We start from the raw sequence: 21440 nt of genomic DNA, 5'->3' as shown, positions 1-21440 counted from the left end.
ATGCTTAAGCATATTCTTACACATCGCATGTACTTCAATTACCTGATTTTTATGGACCTTTCTTCCTTGTTGTCACTGATGCTAGTGGATCCAGTATTGGTGCAGTCCTCATGCAAGATGGTAACCCTCTTACATATGAAAGTCGTAAACTTAAACCATCTAAAACTAAATATAGTACATACGACAAAGAACTTCTTGCTGTTATACATGCACTTTGTACGTGGAAACATTATTTTATGGGTTCTGAATTCCTCATTAAAAACAAACCAACAGAGTATACGACATCTGCTCACCCAAATATTGATATCTGTAACCATCACATTAAATGGGCATCATTTATTCAAAGTTTTCATCCTCTTATTTAATATTAACCACAGGAAAATAAAATGGTGTAGCTGATGCACTAAGTAGAGTCCTTCAATTACAAACATTTTCGTTCTTGATATGCATTTTTTTGATACTATGCATGACACTTATGAGAATGACCTTGACTTTCATCATGTATGGTTGAAACTACACTAATAATTACTTGCCTACTTACAATTATTCATATCATGATGGATTTACTTTCTTTGAGAAGCATTTATGCATAACACTTACATTTAGACAACTGTTTTTGGAAGAATTGCATAATCCGCCTTACATTGGCCATAGAGGAGCCATTACTACTCTCAAATATATGCTTGATAATTTTTATTGGCCTAATGTAAAGAATGTTTCCAACTTTGTTTTTGAATGTCTTATTTCCAATGAGTCAAATGACATCATGGAAAACAGCATGGCTTACTAATGCCTTTGGCTATTCGTGAAGGTCCTTGGCAAGAAATATCTATGGATTTCATTACGGTTTACATGTTACTTCTACACAAAATGATATACTTTGGACTATTGTTGATAGATTTAGTAAGCAAGCATATTTCATTGCATGTAAAAAGACATTGACTACTTCACAAGAAGTTGCACATCTTTTCATCAAATATGTTTTCACACACCATGGTCTACCTAAAGTTATTGTATCCAACCGTGGCTCTAGGTTTTGTAATCATTTTTATATTACTTTACTTTCAGATCTAGAATCTAAAATTGATTTCACATCTGCTTTCCATCTTGAAGGCAATGACCAGCAGACCGAAGCTAGATTTATTGAGGTCTTACACAATCTCCACATTAGCAAGTGGGGACAACCATCTTCATTTACTACAATTTGCTTACAACAATACATCACACTCAACTACAAGAAAAGATCCTTTTAAAGTAGTGTATGGTAAGAAATTACCAACACCTGCTTCTTGATTTTCACACAATGTTCTCGTCGCCTTGACTTCGCTGATGATTTCATTAAAGATCATACCCGTATATTACAACAAGTACATGAGGCTATAGCTAAATCCCAAACAAAATATACTACTCAAGAAAATCTATAAGAAATGCAAGCCATTTTCTTTCAACCAAGGTGATTATGTATGGCTTCATGTTGAAAAAAAAGACTTAAAAGTGTCAACAGACATCCCACAATTAAATTAGCCCCTAGATTTTACGGCCCATTCAAGGTTCTAATACAAATTAATGACAATGCCTATTGTGTCGACATTTCATCACATTAGCATATTCATAACTCTTTTCACATTAGTCTACTAAAACCATTTAGAGAAGTTCTTCTTGCCTATCGAGTATATGATGACCCACCAATATTAGATGAAGATTCTGAAACCATAAAGCCATAAATTATTTTGGACTGTGAGAAAACTACCACAAGGAAAGGCAATGTTTATCATAGATATCTAGTCAAGTATAAAGAACACCCCATCGAAGATTCTCAATGGTTACCCGATCATGCCCTCGTTGCCTATCCATCCTTGATTGCATCTTACATGGATAGTAGCCTATGATTATTATTGATGATTTTGTGACAACAGAAGACATTTGCTTGTTATCCCCGGGTATGTTATGAGGATGAATTCATGGAACATTTTATATATTTTCATGTTGTGTATCTATGGATTCTTAAAAGAATTCATGGATTTTTTCTCAGGTTTTTATGTTATGAATTCTCCTAGACAGGTTTAGATTGGGATGCCTTTCTAAATCCAGGTGATCGTAGCCTACTTTACGAGTGAATCCGTACATGTGTGGGAGTATTGGTTGCATCGTCTTATTGATATGAAGTTTCATATGGATGTTTATTTTTAATCAATTAATTTATTAAATTGATTGGCTTAGTTGATGCAAGTTTAGATCATTGGGCCGCCAGATAAGGGAGGTAAGCTGGTGTTGGTCAAGAAATATTTTGAGATGACCAATTTTGAATGTTGACAAATAATATGTGATATTGTGCCAACAAGTGCCATTAATTTATTTGGTTGCTATTCATATTTATTAGCAATGTGTAGATGTTAATTGGGACATGTGAAAGCTTCCTTGTGTATACTTTATTTTTCAAGACATGTGCACTTTTATGAGGTTCAAGGCTCACACATATGTTTAAAATAAGCCTTGCTTACACGCTCAAGAAAGCTATTTTTGAAGCAAGCTCCTTTTGAAGAATATCATTCTTGAAGAAGACATTTTTATAAAGCATACTATTTTTAAGCCCCAAAAGCTACCCCCCATGAAATATATTTAAGTACACCAAGTGGAAGTGTGGGCTCACTCTTGTGTGGGGGAAAATTGGACCCAATATGGTGTATTGAGAATTTTGTTTGTTCTATTTATCTTCAATATTTTATTTGTTGCAATCACTATTATGGGTTCATGTCAAACCTCCCACAACACAAGGTGGCCGGGTTTCCTAAAAAGGGTGACCAATGTCGGTGGCCATTCCCTAGTCCTTTACATTGGCTCATGATACATATCACGTTTGAGGCAGGGGTTGCTTGTTGCTTCGCAAAACACACAAACCCAAATCATAGTGCATTTTTTGTTTGCTTTTCAAAAAAGTGCATGCACACAATGCTATAAAGAATTTCAAAATGTAGAATATTGAAAAAGTGGTGTGTGTTATAAAGAATTTGAGAACGTAGAGTATCAATAGTCTGACCCAACATCGTATTTTGAGATTATTTAGACATGGAATTAATTTTTTCTTATCCACCTTAGCTAAAAGAGAAAAGATTAATGTTTTGAACTTTAGCTAAAAGAGAAAAGATTAATGTTTTTTCTTATCCACCTTAGCTAAAAGAGAAAAGATGTTTTGAACTTTAAGTGTGGATGATTAATGTTTTTTCAAATGAAATATTCATGTTTTCAAAGGGTACCACCTCCTCTTGCCCTTGTTTGTAAGGAATTAGATCATGGCCAATGTGACGGGCACTAGGGTACCACGAGAGGACGAAGTGGAGTGGACATAGAAGGAGGACACAATGCAAGAGGAGGCAAATAAGGGGATAGGTGGAGGATAAGGTTGAAAACCTTAGCTTGTGATAGGGGGATTAATCAATTAATACCAGAGTGAAATGGGACAATTAATAAGAGAGTGATAGGGGGATTAATTAATACCATAGAGTGATAGGGGGATTAATTAATACCATAGTGTTTGAATTTTGCACAAAACACCCCCTAAAAACAAAGAAAATTATCACACACACACACACACACACACACACACACACGTGTACATATATATACACGATTTTATCATCCATGCATGATATAGTTGGCCTCCTTCAAAGAATGTGTATCACTCGATGCCAAGAAATATGGCCCTGATGGTGGGGCCCATCCACTTGTCTCCTCTTGCCATTGCACTAGAATGCTTAGGACACCCATAGCGTACTACTAGTAAATGACCCATGGTTTCGCTTGCTTTTTGAAAGTTCTCTCCCTCTCTCCCCAAACCTCTTTCTCCTGAACTTGCCATGTGTAATTCTTCCTCTCTCAAACCTACCATGTGCAAAGCACATTGGAATAGTGAAAATGAAGAATAGATGTAGATTATATTGTCCTCGTAATTCTAACTTCTCTCTCTTGATTGATTGATGTTTTATCCATTCTTTCATCATGCGGTAGTAGATACTATGCCTTTTGTGATCTTGAGCCTCTTTTACTTTGAAGTCAATGAATGCCTACTGTTTCAAATATATACTTTCATAATGGGATACTACTCAAAATCTTGTAAGTTGTGATCTAGAGTAGCGCTCGAAAAAAACTCGAGTTTAGTGTAATATCACTTTCAAATTTTTAAAAATACCTGCAAATTTATAGCTTGAAGGTGCCAATACTTGCAAAATTTGAAGGAATATAGTACAAATACCTTCAAAAATTTAAAAAAAACTCTTCATTATAATTTCTTAATTTTATATATGAAGGTTTTTCAATTTTTGAGAAAATAAATTTTTAGAGCACTAATCTAGAGCCTCTTACTTTGAAGCCTCTTAAAAGTGAAAAAAAATAATGATAAAGACTTGTATCTATTAATGAAGAAGCACAATATATTATTTAGTTGAGTGTATGGGTTACAAAGATGCCGTCAAATGTATATAGCAGATCAAGGGAGATTAATTACAATGAAGCATTGCATGAGATATTTTACTCATGAGATTAATTACACATTATATGGGATTAGTGTTGTCGATGAGGAGTTAGGAGTATACTCATTTACAAAAGAGTATGTTTGTGACACTGACTATGACACAGAGAGATGTGTTCTCTTTTGAGAGATTCTCTATACTAGAGGCTTGGACCTTATTCAATACGTATAGGAGTTTCTCCCTTCGATACGAGTATTTTATGGTGTCTGACAAAGCTCTATTTGAATCTTCATTTGTGTCAAATAAGATTAACTATAACTATAATAGATTTATGGTAAATTTTTAATTAATGTTTTATCAATAATTCTCTCTTTTCTTTGTAGGATCACAATGAAGCATTGCATGAGATGCTTTACTCATGAGATTAATTACACATTATATGGGACTAGTGTTGTCGATGAGGAGTTAAGAGTATACTTATTTACAAAAGAGTATGTTTGTGACACTGACTGACACACAAAGATGTGTTCTCTTTTGAGGGATTCTCTATACCAGAGGCTTGGACCTTATTCAATACGTACAGGAGTTTCTCCCTTCGATATGAGTATTTTGTGGTGTCTGACAAAGCTCTATTTAAATCTTCATTTGTGTCAAATAAGATTAACTATAACTATAATAGATTTATGGTAAATTTTTAATTAATATTTTATCAATATTTCTCTTTTCTTTGTAGGACCACGAGTGAAGAAGACATCTACACTTGATGGTCAATGTAGTGGAGATGCGTCAGTTGCATACCATGTTCAATGACGATGTCATGCATTCCCTGTCTCGTTCATGACTCTAGGAAGCGGAAGCTTCACTTCTCTACTGATCAGGAGATCAATTAACTTATTATCACTCCTTTTGCTTCTTTTTTTTTGTGTTCATCTTTTTCATTGCTCTGCGGAGCGAGGATGCTATTTGGATATTAAGTTGAAAATCGTTACTTATTCGATGATGAAAATCTTTATCGCTACACGAGGATGTTTATTTGCATGTTTAGTTAAAAATTGTTACATATTTATACATATGTTTGTGCTCATTTCATATGGAGAGAGAGAGAGAGAGAGAGAGAGAGAGAGAGAGAGAGAAATACATACGTATATATAACATAGAGAGAGACACAAATACGTATATATAACATAGAGAGAGACACACAAACATGTAAGAACATTCATTATATATGTGTTATAGTAGCGTGCATGGTAGGACAAGGAAAGAGATCATTGTGTGCAATCATGTGTACGTTAAAAAATGAACGCTTTATTTTTTTGTGCTATGGTAAGAGAGAGAGAGAGAGAGAGAGAGAGAGAGAGAGAGGGACAAGCTCCTATTAATCTAGAATTTGAAAAATATCAAGCTAGGAATTCTACTTTCAAACCTTTGATAACAACTTCGTCCACTCCACTGACAACAAGTATATCTGTCCTATCAATTTATCAATTTGTTCCCAACCAACACATACATGTCGGAACATTCAATTTATGACTTTTATATTTATATCTTTTTCTCTACTATCAATTTTAATCATCGAGGAGAGCACGGACACATGGCAAGACAAGAGAAGAGTGCAGTCGTGTACGCTAGGAAACGAATACTTTGATTTTTTGTGCTACGGTAAGAGAGAGAGAGAGAGGGGGGGTAGGCTCCTATTACTCTAGGATTTGAAAAATATGGTGTTAGGAATCCTACTTCCAAACCTTTGACAATGACTTCATCTTATCACTTTGCCCATTTGTTCCATTTGGGACAACCAATTATATACATACTAAGCATGGGTCACAAAAGAAAAGTTCCACAAAATTACTATGTGGCACAAATTCAGAGGTTAGAGGTGACCTGCTAGCCCACTAGTATTATTTAGTTGAGTGTATGCCTTACAAAGATGCCGTCGGATGTATACAGCAGATCAAGGGAGATTAATTACAATGAAGCATTGCATGAGATGCTCTACTCATGAGATTAATTACACATTATATGGAGCAAAACTCTTCTGCTGCACTAATTACACTTCTGAGACAAGCTTGTAGCGACGACCAGCAATTCGCTTCGTCTTCTTGATGAGCTGATGGTCGACGAATGCTGCTGCTTCACGGGTGCAAGGCTCATAAAGATCAACACCCACAGTGGCCTTTGCTTGCTTCTGATCAGCAATTATTTCCCCTTTATTGATTATATCAGCACACCAATTGCACACCCCTGCATAAGTTGATCTTTCCTGTGGATACCAATTGCTACAATACCTGGCCACCACCACCCACCATAGAAGCGGATGTAAGCGTATTGTGCTAAGAAATTAATTATAAGCAAACGAGAGGCCGGGTAAATGCTAATGGATTGGTAGGAATTGAATCTGGAATGACATTATACAATCCTGCTCTGATTTTGTACCAGTCATCTCAATCATGAACACGTGTCCATTGGGGGCAGTTAAATGGCTGTTCATACGGAGGGCCAGTGTACACATTCCGGCCACTTGGAGGCATGCGCAGTGCGCATCGCTTGACCGTTTCTCCTGCACTGGCATGTGACCCTTGTGGCCACCGTTTTGAGGTAGGCCCGGTTGGGTGTCGAGCCCAGTAGGCCCATTCGGTAGCGTGTTGTGGACTTACTTGCATGGCATTTAAATGCCTTGGGACTTAAAGCACCATATGCTCGGGCAGACATCGAGTACGGTGAAGTTTTATTGGGAGGGGAATGGGGGACGTTAAACATTGCTAGCATGGCATGTTAGTTTTTTGGGAGTTGAATACCGAGCTGTCCACCTCTCTCCATCTCCACGCATGAACTAAGGCTACACGGTATCTTTGGCCACCGCAACTCCTCCATATCTGCGCAAGCACATTGCTCGGACCTCAGGTGCTCGTGTAGACACGGGACGGGGTTGGGTGTTTTGGAAGGGGGAGGGGACTTCATGCATTACTAGCATGCTACATGCAATGGGATTTGACGTACCATAGACTATCAAGTTGGGTGTAGTTTTTTGGAGGGGGATGGGGATATTGTGAAACATTGCTAACAAGTGCTTTGGGAGTTGAACACTCCTAGCCACCTCTCTCCATCTCCATGCACAAACTAAAGGCTACCTTTCGGAGTTGAATACTGACATGGCCACGTCTTTTCATTTCCACGCACAAACTAAAGGCTAGGGTATATCTTTGGGAGTTGAACACCGACCTAGTCAACCCAGAGTAACCCAAAGAGCGGCTTCCATGGGCGGACCATGGAAGGCTTCGTGCGTTGCCTGAGCGGGAGACGGGAAGCGCGACGGAGAAGGAGCCGCCCTGTTGAGTTCGGCTGGACGAGGTGCATTGAACTGGAGAAGAGAAGGCGCATTCAGATGCCACGCGTTAGGTTGAGGGTAGCCTGACGCGGCGGCCATGCACACAGCCTTGGCCCCGGTGAGACTAATGATGGACTGGAGTTGGACTGGAGTTGAGAGCTTCTGTTAATCCACTGTTAAACCTCTGCAAAGCGCGGATTAATTACCGCTGGGTGCCTTCCTTTTCTTCTCGAGAGAGCATTCTGATTATTAAAATTTCACGTTGTCACAGTTTGACATTCATGTGAAAGTTCTGTAATTCTTGGTGCCACATGGGATTTTGCTGGGGAGGGGCCAGGCCCATCACACCAAAAAATGCCCATTTCCCATTTGGACACCAGATTTGTACGTATGATGATAGCCTTTAAATAACGTAACCCTAGAATGCGTCTGATGGTTGCCGCCATTGCAGACAGATAGAGATGATGCAGGTAAGGAGCGGGCACGGAAAAGCAGATAGATAGAGATGGCGCAGATCAGGCTCCTTACAGACTATCAATTATCCCAGTCTGCGTTTCCTGACCTGCCCGCTAGATTGAGTCAAAGACGTAGCAAATCTTGCACGGAACCTGTTGCTCCAAGAAGCTTCTCTGAGATTCGGCCATGGCAGGGATTTCTTTCTGATGCAGCTGCACTTTCCGCATCGAGACTTGACAACCAAATTCAACGGAATGCTGACCCTCTAACCACCATTGACGCTTTGGAACCAGCTGCTGATGAAGTAGGTGTTCGAGTGCCGTTGGAGGCCCATCTTTTTGGGCAAACTAACAGGTTGGCAAGGAGGCTCGGCTTACAGTTTAGGTACAAAGGAGGAGGGAGCAATCGAAGCTTCAGTTACACGGACCTGGTTATACTCGATGATAGCCAACTACACCCTCTCCTGGGTGATCGCCAGCAATTGTCCATTCGGATTTTCGGCAACGGAGAGGCCAAGGGTCCGTGGCAGTGGGACCTGGCTGCCAATGAAACCTTGGAGCAAGCATTCGCTATCGCTAAAAATCAAAAGAAACTCACAGAGGCTATACAGCAGCTGCTAGGTGATATGGTCTTGGATGAGACCAAATATGATGGGTTCATCACCAATTACAACAAGACGGTCTTCTTCAGACGAGTAAGTGGTCATTTGAAAGTCCTAGAGTTCTCTCCGGTGGTGAAGATTGATGATGCCCCCATAGAGAAATTTCTTTATGTCCTTGAGACCAAATATGATGGGTTCATCACCAATTACAACAAGACGGTCTTCTTCAGACGAGTAAGTGGTCATTTGAAAGTCCTAGAGTTCTCTCCGGTGGTGAAGATTGATGATGCCCCCATAGAGAAATTTCTTTATGTCCTTGATCTGACAGAACTCGAGCAGTCTCACTGAAGCCTAGTTTCTCCAGGCTTCTAGTAAAATACACGCCCCCGAGGGTTATCGGGTGCTCCTGCCTCAAGTACAGAGTGTCACACGTTCAGGTAGATCTTCAAAGCGCCCAATTCAGACTGTACAAGTACATCCTAGGGCTGGTACAAAGAGGAAGGTTGTTCAGAAAGTACAATTTTATGGTGAGGAGAGCTTGGGGCAAATACCAACGTTTGATATGGAGGACTTGGGTATTTCAGGAGCAGTAATTGCCCCTGGAAAACTTGGGAATGTCGTAGAAGGGAACGTCCAAGGGATGAAGATAGCTTTGAAGCTATTTGATTTGCGCTTTGAGGAGGCATCGATTGCTTTGGTAAGGGAACAAAAAGCATACCAAAGACTTGAAGCACTCCAAGGAACACATGTCCCTTTGTTGCTAGGTGTTGGAAGGATTCCGCATTCCACATAATAACACATGTCCCTTTGTTGCTAGGTGTTGGAAGGATTCCGCATTCCACATATTATGTGGAATGCGGAATCCTTCCAACACCTAGCAACAAAGGGACATGTGTTATTATGTGGAATGCGGAATCCTTCCAACACCTAGCAACAAAGGGACATGTGTTCCTTGGAGTGCTTCAAGTCTTTGGTATGCTTTTTGTTCCCTTACCAAAGCAATCGATGCCTCCTCAAAGCGCAAATCAAATAGCTTCAAAGCTATCTTCATCCCTTGGACGTTCCCTTCTACGACATTCCCAAGTTTTCCAGGGGCAATTACTGCTCCTGAAATACCCAAGTCCTCCATATCAAACGTTGGTATTTGCCCCAAGCTCTCCTCACCATAAAATTGTACTTTCTGAACAACCTTCCTCTTTGTACCAGCCCTAGGATGTACTTGTACAGTCTGAATTGGGCGCTTTGAAGATCTACCTGAACGTGTGACACTCTGTACTTGAGGCAGGAGCACCCGATAACCCCTCGGGGACGTGTATTTTACTAGAAGCCTGGAGAAACTAGGCTTCAATGACTGCTCGAGTTCTGTAAGATCAAGGACACACAGAAATTTCTCTATGGGGGCATCATCAATCTTCACCACCGGAGAGAACTCTAGGACTTTCAAATGACCACTTACTCGTCTGAAGAAGACCGTCTTGTTGTAATTGGTGATGAACCCATATTTGGTCTCATCCAAGACCATATCACCTAGCAGCTGCTGTATAGCCTCTTCGGATTTTTAGCGATAGCGAATGCTTGCTCCAAGGTTTCATTGGCAGCTAGGTCCCACTGCCACGGACCCTTGGCCTCTCCGTTGCCGAAAATCCGAATGGACAATTGCTGGCGATCACCCAGGAGAGGGTGTGGTTGGCTATCATAGAGTATAACCAGGTCCGTGTAGCTGAAGCTTCGATTGCTCCCACCTCCTTTGTACCTAAACTGTAAGCCAAGCCTGCTTGCCAACCTGTTAGTTTGCCCAAAAAGATGGGCCTCCAACGGCACTCGAACACCTACTTCATCAGCAGCTGGTTCCAAAGCGTCAATGGTGGTTAGAGGGTCAGCATTCCGTTGAATTTGGTTGTCGAGTCTCGATGCGGAAAGTGTAGCTGCATCAGAAAGAAATCCCTGCCATGGCCGAATCTCAGAGAAGCTTCTTGGAGCAACAGGTTCCATGCAAGATTTGCTACGTCTTTGACTCAATCTAGCGGGCAGGTCAGGAAACGCAGACTGGGATAATTGATAGTCTGTAAGGAGCCTGATCTGCGCCATCTCTATCTATCTGCTTTTCCGTGCCCGCTCCTTACCTGCATCATCTCTATCTGTCTGCAATGGCGGCAACCATCAGACGCATTCTAGGGTTACGTTATTTAAAGGCTATCATCATACGTACAAATTTGGTGTCCAAATGGGAAATGGGCATTTTTTGGTGTGACGGGCCTGGCCCCTCCCCAGCAAAATCCCATGTGGCACCAAGAATTACAGAACTTTCACATGAATGTCAAACTGTGACAACGTGAAATTTTAATAATCAGAATGCTCTCTCGCGAAGAAAAGGAAGGCACCCAGCGGTAATTAATCCGCGCTTTGCAGAGGTTTAACAGTGGATTAACAGAAGCTCTCAACTCCAGTCCAACTCCAGTCCATCATTAGTCTCACCGGGGCCGAGGCTGTGTGCATGGCCGCCGCGTCAGGCTACCCTCAGCCTAACGCGTGGCATCTGCATGCGCCTTCTCTTCTCCAGTTCAATGCACCTCGTCCAGCCGAACTCAACGGGGCGGCTCCTTCTCCGTCGCGCTTCCCGTCTCCTGCTTAGGCAACGCACGAAGCCTTCCATGGTCCGCCCATGGAAGCCGCTCTCAAGCCTCATGGGATTATCGCCGGCTCTGCCCTGAATCTCCCGCCTTCGCTGGCGGATGTCCATGGTCCCTCTTCATCCGACCGTTTCTGCAACGGGGGCGTGGGCGCTGCTGGAGCAGATTCACACATTGGAGGTAAGCCCTCAGTCACCCTTCCTTCTTCTCAAATCCGAAGAATACAGCACGACCTGGAGAATAGGGCTCTTATCGGTCTGCTGGCGAGTCCTAGACCCCCAGCAGAGGCTATCAGAAACTGGATCTGACTCCAGTGGGGTGCGATTGGTGCTGAAGTGGAAACCATACAAGCCCTCCCCAAAAACCACTATCTGTTCGTTTTCAAGCTCCCGCATATGGCGTTTGATGTCCTCAGCAGAGGCCAGTGGCTCATCCGCAATCCCCCCCTCAGCCTTTTTCGATGGAACAAAGATTTCAATCCTGAAGCTTCTGCCTTGGTTAACTACCCTGTCTGGGTCGAGTTCCCTAATCTGCCCCTCCACTACCATAATCACCTAGGAGTCATTGGATCGAAACTGGGGAAAGTCCTGGGAGGAAAACCCCGTTCTGACTATGTGCCTTCTTGGCACCCTCAAGTTCTCATAAAAATGGACATTTCGCTGGATCTCCCCTCAGCGATTGATATCTTCACCGACGATGGTGAACATTTTGAGCAAGCCATAGTTTATAAATACCTCCCTTCCGCCTGTTTTCACTGTGGTGCCACTGGGCACTTCGTCAGAAACTGTCCTCGGCTTACCTCTGTCAACGCCCCTTCCCCTGCTTCCCCTGATGCCACCCCGCTCCAGCAAGCCCCTAAAGCAGCTAGAGCCACCCCCCCTAAGAGGTCTACCAAAGAATCCTGGCAGGATGCTTCCAAAACTAGGGCCAAATCTGTTTACAAGTTTGCCCTCCTTGCCTCTCTGCCGGAATGGGTTGATACGGAAGTTGATGAGTCTCTTCTCTCGGGCTCTGATGAAGAAGCAGAGATGGGAAAATCTCTGGAAGATCAGGTCAATGAAAATGATCAAGCTGTAATGCGAGAAGTGAACCCTAATTTAGGGGCGGGAGACACCTCTGCTTTAAAAGGCAAGGAAGCTCAGGTGGAGGAGGCTGGGCTGTCCACTCCTATGGAGATTCACAAAGATCACAAAAGACCTATGCAAGCTACTTCACAAGCTTCGCCCATCAGAGTTCAAACCAAGAAATCCAATAAGAAGTCCCATAAATGAGGATTACCTCATGGAACATCAAGGGGCTTTCAGACCCCATCAAAGCCAGGAAGCTGAAACAGTGGTTCCGCTCTAACCAATCTGAGATAGTAGCTCTCCAGGAGGTCAAAACCATTGGCATCGATCTATCTAGCCGTCTTAAGGAGGTCTCTGAGAATCATAGATGGTTCTCTTCGTCGCATTCTAGAGGCTCTGGAGGTGCTGTCCTGGGTGTACCTGCTAATTGGGATGTCTCCCTTAACTCGGTTGTTGGGGGTTCTAACTGGATTTCAGCCAAGATTGATAAACCTGTTAAGTTTCAGATTTGCTCCATCTATGCAAGGGGTGCTGCTGCTGATAGAGCCAATTTGTGGAGTGAGCTTAGTGCAATGGATGGACCAGTAGTCATTGTAGGAGATTTCAACATGGTGGAGTCCATAGCGGATAGATACAAAGGCCTGGGACAAATAATCAAAGGACTAGAGAAAGAGAGGTGGGACCAAGTCAAAGAGCTCTTTTCTTTGTGGGATGTAGGAGAGGAATCTGAGTTCACTTGGCAGAACTACTCCTCTGGCGATAATGCCAGGAAGGCAAGACTAGACAGATGCTACATCTCCTCGGATCTAGCCAACTTATACTCCAGAGTCAAGTCCAAACCTAAATTCTCCTCCTGTTTGTCGGATCATTATCCCCTAGTAGTCACCTTGGATGACAAAGCCACTAAAGTTAGAAATTCATGGTTTCACACTGACGCTTCCCTCTTCCATCTTAAGGTGGTGCAAAATGAACTCAAGAAGATCTGGGTGAGAGCATTCAGCAAAGCTCACTCCCCTGCTGCGGCCTGGTCTCAAGCTCTGAGGGAGTCACAAAAAGCTCTCGTTGGTTTTAGGAAAGAGGTGACTATCATTAGGAGGAAAAGGAGAGAATCTATCTATCTCCAGCTTATGGAACTTGAAGCCAAGAGCAATGCTGCAGCTGAGGAACAAGAAGTGATCACAAAGCTAAGGGCCCATATTAGATCTAAGGAGGAACTAGCCTTCAAGCATGCCACGGTGTTCTTTAGAGAGTGGTGGGCTGGAAAGATAGACCGCCCGTCTAAAAAATGTTCAAGATACTGAGGAAAAAACAAGTGAGGGATCTTGTACCCCTGCTGTCCACAGATGATGGCACGGCTAGGACTGAGGAGGAAAATTGTGTGCTGGTCCGTAATCACTTTCAAAAGCTCTTTAGTTCACCTGAAGTGCCCAGTGAGCTGAAGGCTAAAGCACGTGACACTGTCTGGGAGGCTAGATATAAGGTCATCTCTGCAGAGCTGGCAAGGCAACTTGATGTACCTATTTCAATTTCAGAAATTAAGATGGCCATAGAGTGTCTGAAACCTAACAAAACTCCTGGATTGGATGGTATGCCGGGTGAGTTCTTCCTTGCATTTAAAGATTGGATTGCCCCTTTCATTCAGAAGGTTTGGGAGAATCGGTGAAGTTCTCTGCCCTGCCCACTATTATTAATACGGGAGTGATAAAACTTATCCACAAACGTGGTCCTAAGGATCTCCTTGAGAATTGGAGGCCTCTGACTATGCTGAACTCTGTATACAAAGTGCTCGCCAAAGTGATAGCCTGCAGGATCACTCCCAGCTTAATGAAACACATCTCAGTTGAGCAGAAAGGGTTCATACGTGGAAGAAGACTTATTGAAGCTGTAATCTCAATTTGGGAAGGAGTAGAGTATGCTCAGGAGAAAGGTATAGACTTTATTTTTGCCAAAGTTGATTTTGACAAAGCATATGACAGACTGGAGTGGAGTTTTGTATTACTCAGTCTGGAGAAGATGGGGTTTGGCCCAAGCTTGATCCAGTTTGTTAAGACTCTTTTTGGCAACGCTTCAGCTAGAGTGGCGCTTAACAACTCATTGTCAGATGTTTTCCCCCTGGCCAAGTCGGTCAGACAAGGCTGTCCTCTTGCTCCTCTGCTGTTTGTGATAGCTGTGGATAGCTTGAATTGTATGGTGCAAAGATCCCAGAGATTGGGGCTAATCCAAGGCATTCCCTTTCCGAGTTCAAATGGTGTTCAGATTCTATCTCAGTTTGCGGATGACACCAACGCCTTGCTCATCAATGATCAGAATTCTCTCCTGACCTTCTGGACTGTGTTGGACACCTTCTGTCTAGCTTCTGGCTCAAGGGTTAATCATACAAAAACCGGCGTGTTCTCTGTAGAAGGAAATCTCTCTTTGTGGCTGACTCAGCAGGGCTGTCAGAGCATTAGGGCTGGTGAAATCTTTCGGTTACTGGGCATTCCTATGGGCTTCGGAGTTACCCTGAAACAAAGGTGGGACTGGGTAGTTGAAAAATTCAGGGGTAAGCTGAATAGATGGGTGGGTATGCAGCTTTCGTTAGCAGGCAGAGTGCTGGTAATTAATCATTTCTTAGCTGCTTACGTCCTTTTCTTCCTCACCTGTTGGAGACCCCCAGACTCCCATCTTAAGGAAATTGAAAAGTTGTGTAGGAACTTTCTTTGGTCAGGAGACCCTTTCAGGAGAGGAGCTGCCAAAGTCAAATGGGAGTTCTGCTGCCTTCCCAGGGACAAAGGGGGTTTGGGGGTAGTAGATATTCTTGCTAGGGCTGACCGTCTTGCCGTTAAGGCTATTATAATAGCTGTTTCTCACCCTGAGGAATATTCTTCCCGTTTGCTTTTCAGGAACTCTGACCAATTCTCCTTGGAAAACTTCTCAGGATGGAAGGATTTGCCTTGGATTACCATCTTGATAGGTCATGAATCTGTCAAACCGAAAGGTTCTGATCTGCTTCGCTCTTTATGGAAAGCTTGGAACAAATATCGTGACAAAGTAGGAGTTGTGTGGGAAAGTAGACACAGTTTCGCTATCAGAGCCTCCGACTCGCTGTGGTTTCCTCTTAGTCCAGTGCCTCCGGTGTCCAGCATCTCAATACATACTGCACTACGTATTCACAAAAAAGGAATCAAAGTTTGGGCTGACGTGTGGCACCTTCCCTCCCATAGGTGGATGACTAATGATGAGCTGCTTTTAAAATTCTCCTCCCTTGGGAAGTGAGGCTGGTGCACGAACGTATCAGCATCTTTCTTGAAGAAGCGGCCTGGCAGATTTCAGTCTCCGAGCCCATCTCCCTCAAAGGCCTATGTTGGAGAGGAGGCACAGCGTTCTGTCACCCTCCCTGTGTGCCAACTACTCTATCTACCCCTGTACATGTGATTCTCAATAAAAGATGGGCAGTCCTCTATGATAGACGCCAATGGAACTTCAAATTCAGCTCACTTTGGTCTAAAGAGATTCAGCCTAAGAAATCTGTGTTAATGTGGTTGATTATGCATAAAGCCATCTGGACAGGTGACAAATGTAGGAAATGTGGAATCTCAGATGGGATTTGTGTTAGATGTAAACTTTGCATCGAAGATATTGGGCACCTATTCAGAAATTGTCAGAGATCTGTTGACATACTATCTCCGATTTGGGTTACTCTGGGTTGCCTGCCATCTGCTAAACAACTCCTTCCAGGAGACTTGGTTGGGGTGCTCTCTCGTTGCTGGGCCGGAGTTAGAGCTGAATTCCTCTGGTTAATTTGGAAAGATAGATGTGTGACTGCTTTTGAGGCTGCTTACCAAATTCCAAATCTGAGAATGTTGTTTGATGATTTTCATGTGCAGATCCATGACATCCACCTGGTTCAGATGAGATTGTATACCTCACAAGATGCAGTACTTGGAGAACTTTCAATGCAATCAAGTAATCCGACACAAGCTCAGCAACGTGCACTCCAAATGAAGAAGGAGGAGACCTTTCGCTTTTTATATACTTTGCAATCCAGAATTGAAGATATGAGATAATGAGTTTTGTAATTGTTATAAGTGTTGGGCTGTTTCCCAGCCAGACTGTGTAAATTCTGTCTCTCTTAATTAATTCTTGCGCTTGTTGGTTTTTTTAAAAAAAAACACCGACCTAGTCCCTCTTCATCTCCACACAAACTAGAGGCCAGGGTATCTTTGGCCACCCCAACTGAAACATATGCGAGCAGATTGCTCAGACCCGTAGTGCTCAGTAAGCCACTTGGTGACCCCGTTGTGGCCACCATTTTGAAGTGGGCCCGTGCGGATAGTGGGTTGGGTGTTTTGGAAGGGGGAGGTGACTTCAAGTCCTAACACCCTTGGAACTTGAAGCACTATAGGCTCGGGCAGACATCAAGTTAGGTGGTAGTGTTTTTGGAGGGGAATGGGGACATTAAACGTTGCTAGCATGGCATTTTAGTGCTTCGAGAGTTGAATACTGAGCTGACCACCTCTCTCCATCTCCACGCATGAACTAAAGGCTAAGGTATCTTTGGCCACCCCAACTCCTTAGAAGCTCATCTCAGATCTACGCGGGCACATTGCTCGGACCTCACGTGCTTGTTGGTAAGGCACTAGGTGGACCCTTTTGGGTGCCGTTTGAAGAACACCTGTGAGGACATCAAGTTAGAGGGGACTTTACACATCACTAGCATGGCATTCAAATGCTAGCAAGGCATTCAAATGCCTTTGGACTTAAACCACCGTAGTCTTGGGCATACATCGCGTTGGGTGTAGTTTTCTGGAGGGGAATGGGGACGTCAAAACATTGCTAGTGTGGCATTTTAGCGCTTTGGACCCCCTCTCTATCTCTGCGCACGAACTAAAGGATCCTTGGCCACCCCAACTGCTCTGGCTCTGTAAGATCTATGTGAGCACATTGCTCGGACTTCGGTTGCTCAATAAGCCTTTAGGTGGGCCCCTTGTGGCCGCCGTTTTGAAGTAGGCCCGTGCAGACACCAGGTTGGCTGTTTTGGAAAGGGGAGGGGACTTCAGACATTACTAGCGTAGCATTTAAATGGCTTGGGACTTGAAGCACCATAGGCTCAAGCAGACATCAAGTTGGGTGTAGTTTTTTGGAGGGGAATGGGGACGTTAAACCTTGCTAGCATGGCATTTTAGTGCTTTTTGGGAGTTGAATACCATCTCTCCATCTCCATGCACTAACTAAAGGCCAAGGTATGTTTGGCCACTCCATTTGCTCGGTAGTAGGCCGCATGTGCTGCCTTAGCACTTCAAGCACCCTACGCTTGGGTACACATTGAAGGAACGTAAAAACATTGCTAGCATGGCATTTTAGTGCTTTGAGAGTTGAACACCAACCTAGCCACCTCCCGCCATCTCCACGCATGAGCTAAAAGCTAGAGTATCTTTGTCCACCCCTGCTCGGACCCTAGCTGCTCTGTAGGCCGATTGAGATGTTATGCGAGCACGCTGCTACTCGGACCTCAAGTGCTCGGTAAGCCACGTGAGAGCTTGCACGAGCTCATGCTACCTTTGCATTGCGTGAAGCTTTTTGGAGAGCATTAAACATTAGTAACATGGCATTTTAGTGCTTTGGGAGTTGAACATCCATGCATGAACTGCTCGGACCCTACTTGCTCGGTAGGCCGATTGAGATGTTATGTAAGCACGTTGCTCAGAACTCAAGTGCTTGGTAAGCCATCTGAGAGCTTGTGTGAGCTCGTGGTTGCCTTTGAAGTTGGGTGATGTTTTTAGGAGGGGAATGGAAACGTTAAAGATTGCTAGCGTGGCATTTTGGTGCTTTGGGGGCTGAACACCAACAACCTAGCCACCTCTCTCTCCATCTCCACGCATAAACTAAAGGTTAGTTACTCGGGAGATGTTACACAAGCAGGTTGCTTGGACCTCAAGCGGTAAGCCACCTGAGAGCTTGCGCAAGCTTGTCGCTGCCTTTGAAGTCAAGTGAAGTTTTTTTGGAGGGGAGTGGGAACGTTAAACGAGCGTTAAACATTGTTAGCGTGACATTTTAGTGTTTTGGGGGTTGAACACCAACCTAGCCACCTCTCTCCATCTACACGCACAAACAAAAGGCTACAGTACCTTTGGGCACCCCAACTGGTAGGACGATTGATTGTTACGCAAGCACATTGCTCAGGCCCCAGATGCTCGATAAGCCACTTGAGAGCTTGCGCGAGCTCATGGCTACCTTTGAAATTGGGTAAAGTTTTTGGAGGGGAATGGGAATGGGGCTCGATAAGCGATTTCAAGTGCTCAGTAAGCCACCTGAGAGCTTGCGTGAGCTTGTGGCTGCCTTTGAAGCACCCCGTGTGAACAACCCTTTAGCCATTTCACACACAAAGTAAAGGGTAGGGTACCTTTGGCCACCCCAACTGGTAGGTTCATTGATTGTTACGCAAGCACATTGCTGACACCTGAGGTGCTCACTTGAGAGCTTGGGCGAGATCATGGCTACCTTTGAAATTGGGTAAAGTTTTTTGGAGGGGAATGGGAACGTTAAACATTGCTAGCATGGCATTTTAGTGCTTTGGGGGTTGAACACACCAACCTAGCCACCTCTCTCACAAACTAAAGGCGAGGGTATTTTTGAGAGCTTCGTTTCAAGTGCTGGGTAAGCCACCCGAGAGCTTACGCGAGCTCGTGGCTGCACCCCCGTGTGAACAGCCCTTTAGCCATTACAATAAATCCGCGAACGGTTAAATGAGCCGAAAACTATATTCACAGGCAGGTAGTATTGTGCCACAGCATATGGGATTATTTATCCAGTAACTATCCAAACATGACCAAGCCATGAAAAGGAGAATAGTAGAATGCAGCATAGTAAAAAAAAAAAAAAACAATCCATGCCTACAGTACGTGCGTATGTGTGCACAAGGGAGAACACACGTGTGCTGGTATCGGTAGGAGCATTTGGTGCACCGGAACAGCTTCTTTCTCAATCCGATGTCTCCACACATGCTGCATTCGACCTGCACACTGATCGTTGCGCGGTTATCTTCTTCTTCTTCTCTTGCGCTCTTGACAGGCACTGCAAACATTTCCTAAGTGATTAGCAGGAGGTAAAGCAGGGGCTTAAAATTTGGCGAATTATAAGTGGGTTTTGAGATTAAATCAGGTGGGTACAAGCTGCCTACAATCAAACTCATCAAATATATACCTGAAGAATGATGGGCATCATGCAAAGGAGCGTCCGAGGCCATATCCAAGCTTCAATCAAACCAGAATGATTATAGCTACAAAAAGAAGAGCATATAAGCCTAGTTTCATGGGGGAGCTACAGAGCAAGTTATAAAAGCAAGGTTTACAGTCCTCTTCGTGAAGACCTAAGGGGGGGAAAAGCAAGACCAAATTGGCAAGAAGAAAAAGGAGAGAAGAACGGATGGTGGATAGAACCCATAAGATTTTTCCTCCGTTCCATTGCCACATGTCAAGACACAGCACCTTTGAAGTGACGCTCTATCGACTTTACCAACGGCGCGTCAGCTGTTGGTGCGTGCGTGTGCCTGCAACGCTTCACCCCAACGCAAATAATAATACCTTGGTACTTCATCCATATCTCCGTTCCGAGACATTGGTTGAGATTGTCCAACATATATACCTTTAATTAAATGGCATGGTTCAGTGTTCCATACCCCCCCCCCCCCCCCAAAAAAAATTCAACCGATCCACGTCAAGGTGATTTTCCAAAGTACTCGGAATTATAAAGCACTAAAAATTAGACAAATGCTGTAACTTACAAATGTAAAAGGAGGTTTTTTGTAAATGGCTTCTTTTATGCTATAAATATAATCATCTTATTGTTTCCTAAAAAGAAAAAGACAAATGCTCAGATTTTAGCTAAAATGTAAAATTTGTGTCCCTTAAAATAACTCAGAAAAACAAATGCAATGCCCAATTTCAACTAGGATTTTTTAAGTCTAGCATTGTAACCTTGAAGATGGTCCTTGAAAGTATCTGTCATCATCGCCAATCGTGTGAAATGAATTCTAGATCATTTGGCAGAATATCAATAACGTGCCGCAACTCAGCATCACATAATTTCTTCCATGAAAGCAGAAGACTAACATGGTAGAAGCTTAGCAACTGATCTAGCATTGTTTTTTACTATGACAAAACTAGTTTTGTTATAGTTAAAACTTTCATTAGTTTGGTTAGTCAGTCAAAATATTTCCTTCTTATAAACATTGGAGTTCAAAATCAGTTAGGTCTTAGAGGGACTAGCGTGAGAACTCATCGATAGAACCTCTCTTGATGTGGACACTAAGAAATTATCCTATATGATCTCTCTAGATGGTTGAGATTGCTCGGACATTTAGAAAAGTTGACCTTCAGTTTCCACCCAATTTGGTGGTAGCTCAAACTAAACTTGTGATATTTGCTGGTTCATGAAGGTTAGAGAGTAACTCTTTATGGTATCTAGAAGAGCTTTTTATTTCCTATCCAGTGGATGGCTCAAGGATTGCAAGATGACTTGGGAGTTTGAATGAATCAAAGAATCAGACCTATTTTAGGCCAAGGCTTGCAGTGTCTTGGGAGAATGATTGGTTTTCTAGGAACAAGTTCCTTCAATGAGTAATCTTCTCTACGAGCAAGAAGTTTGGTGATTGAAGGAGGATCTCTCACTTGAAGTCAAGGTTCAAGGTTCTAAGACTAAAACAAACTCTAATGAAAATATGGAGTGTTGATAGAGAAGGGAGTTGGCAATTATGCCCTTACAAAATTGGAAGCAGTTATTAGAGCAATAATTGGACAAAGGAGATCTTATGACTATACATAGTCTCTCATTTAGCTTTGGACAAGGGAGATCTTGTGGTTGGTATGTTATACCTTGAGTAAATGGTATATCCTCAGAGGAATTGTCTCACGTGAA

General features: G+C 43.1%; 1 protein-coding gene across 2 annotated transcripts; it reads right to left on the bottom strand.

Moving 5' to 3' along the window:
- Positions 1 to 6089: 6089 nt before the first annotated feature.
- On the bottom strand, positions 6090 to 20140 carry LOC147608679 (uncharacterized). Of its 2 annotated transcripts, none has more exons than XM_086788383.1 (3): positions 19728 to 20140; positions 19490 to 19598; positions 6090 to 6751 (listed from the first exon to the last, which is right to left on the bottom strand). In XM_086788383.1, the coding sequence occupies exons 1-3, from the start codon at positions 19768 to 19770 to the stop codon at positions 6514 to 6516; spliced, it is 390 nt and encodes a 129-aa protein (XP_086644509.1). In that variant the 5' UTR covers positions 19771 to 20140; the 3' UTR covers positions 6090 to 6513. The 2 variants fall into 2 exon arrangements, with proteins under 2 accessions (XP_086644509.1, XP_086644508.1); XM_086788382.1 differs by having other exon boundaries at positions 19457 to 19598; positions 19728 to 20122.
- Between the last annotated feature and the right edge of the window lie 1300 nt (positions 20141 to 21440).

The sequence above is a fragment of the Cibotium barometz genome, chromosome 52 (assembly GCF_041138505.1).
Source record: "Cibotium barometz isolate CiBa-2024 chromosome 52, ASM4113850v1, whole genome shotgun sequence".
Lineage (NCBI taxonomy): Eukaryota > Viridiplantae > Streptophyta > Polypodiopsida > Cyatheales > Cibotiaceae > Cibotium > Cibotium barometz.
This window is presented reverse-complemented; position numbering and strand designations above follow the sequence as displayed.

Bases quoted from the DNA above. Each gene is read 5' to 3' on its own strand.
- LOC147608679 (XM_086788382.1), bottom strand. From the start codon at position 19,770: ATGGCCTCGGACGCTCCTTTGCATGATGCCCATCATTCTTCAG. The intron at 19,599-19,727 runs GTATATATTTGA...AAATGTTTGCAG, and splicing joins TGATGCCCATCATTCTTCAG to TGCCTGTCAAGAGCGCAAGA. The intron at 6,752-19,456 runs GTGTGTTCTCCC...GGTGGTGGCCAG, and splicing joins TCCTACCGATACCAGCACAC to GTATTGTAGCAATTGGTATC.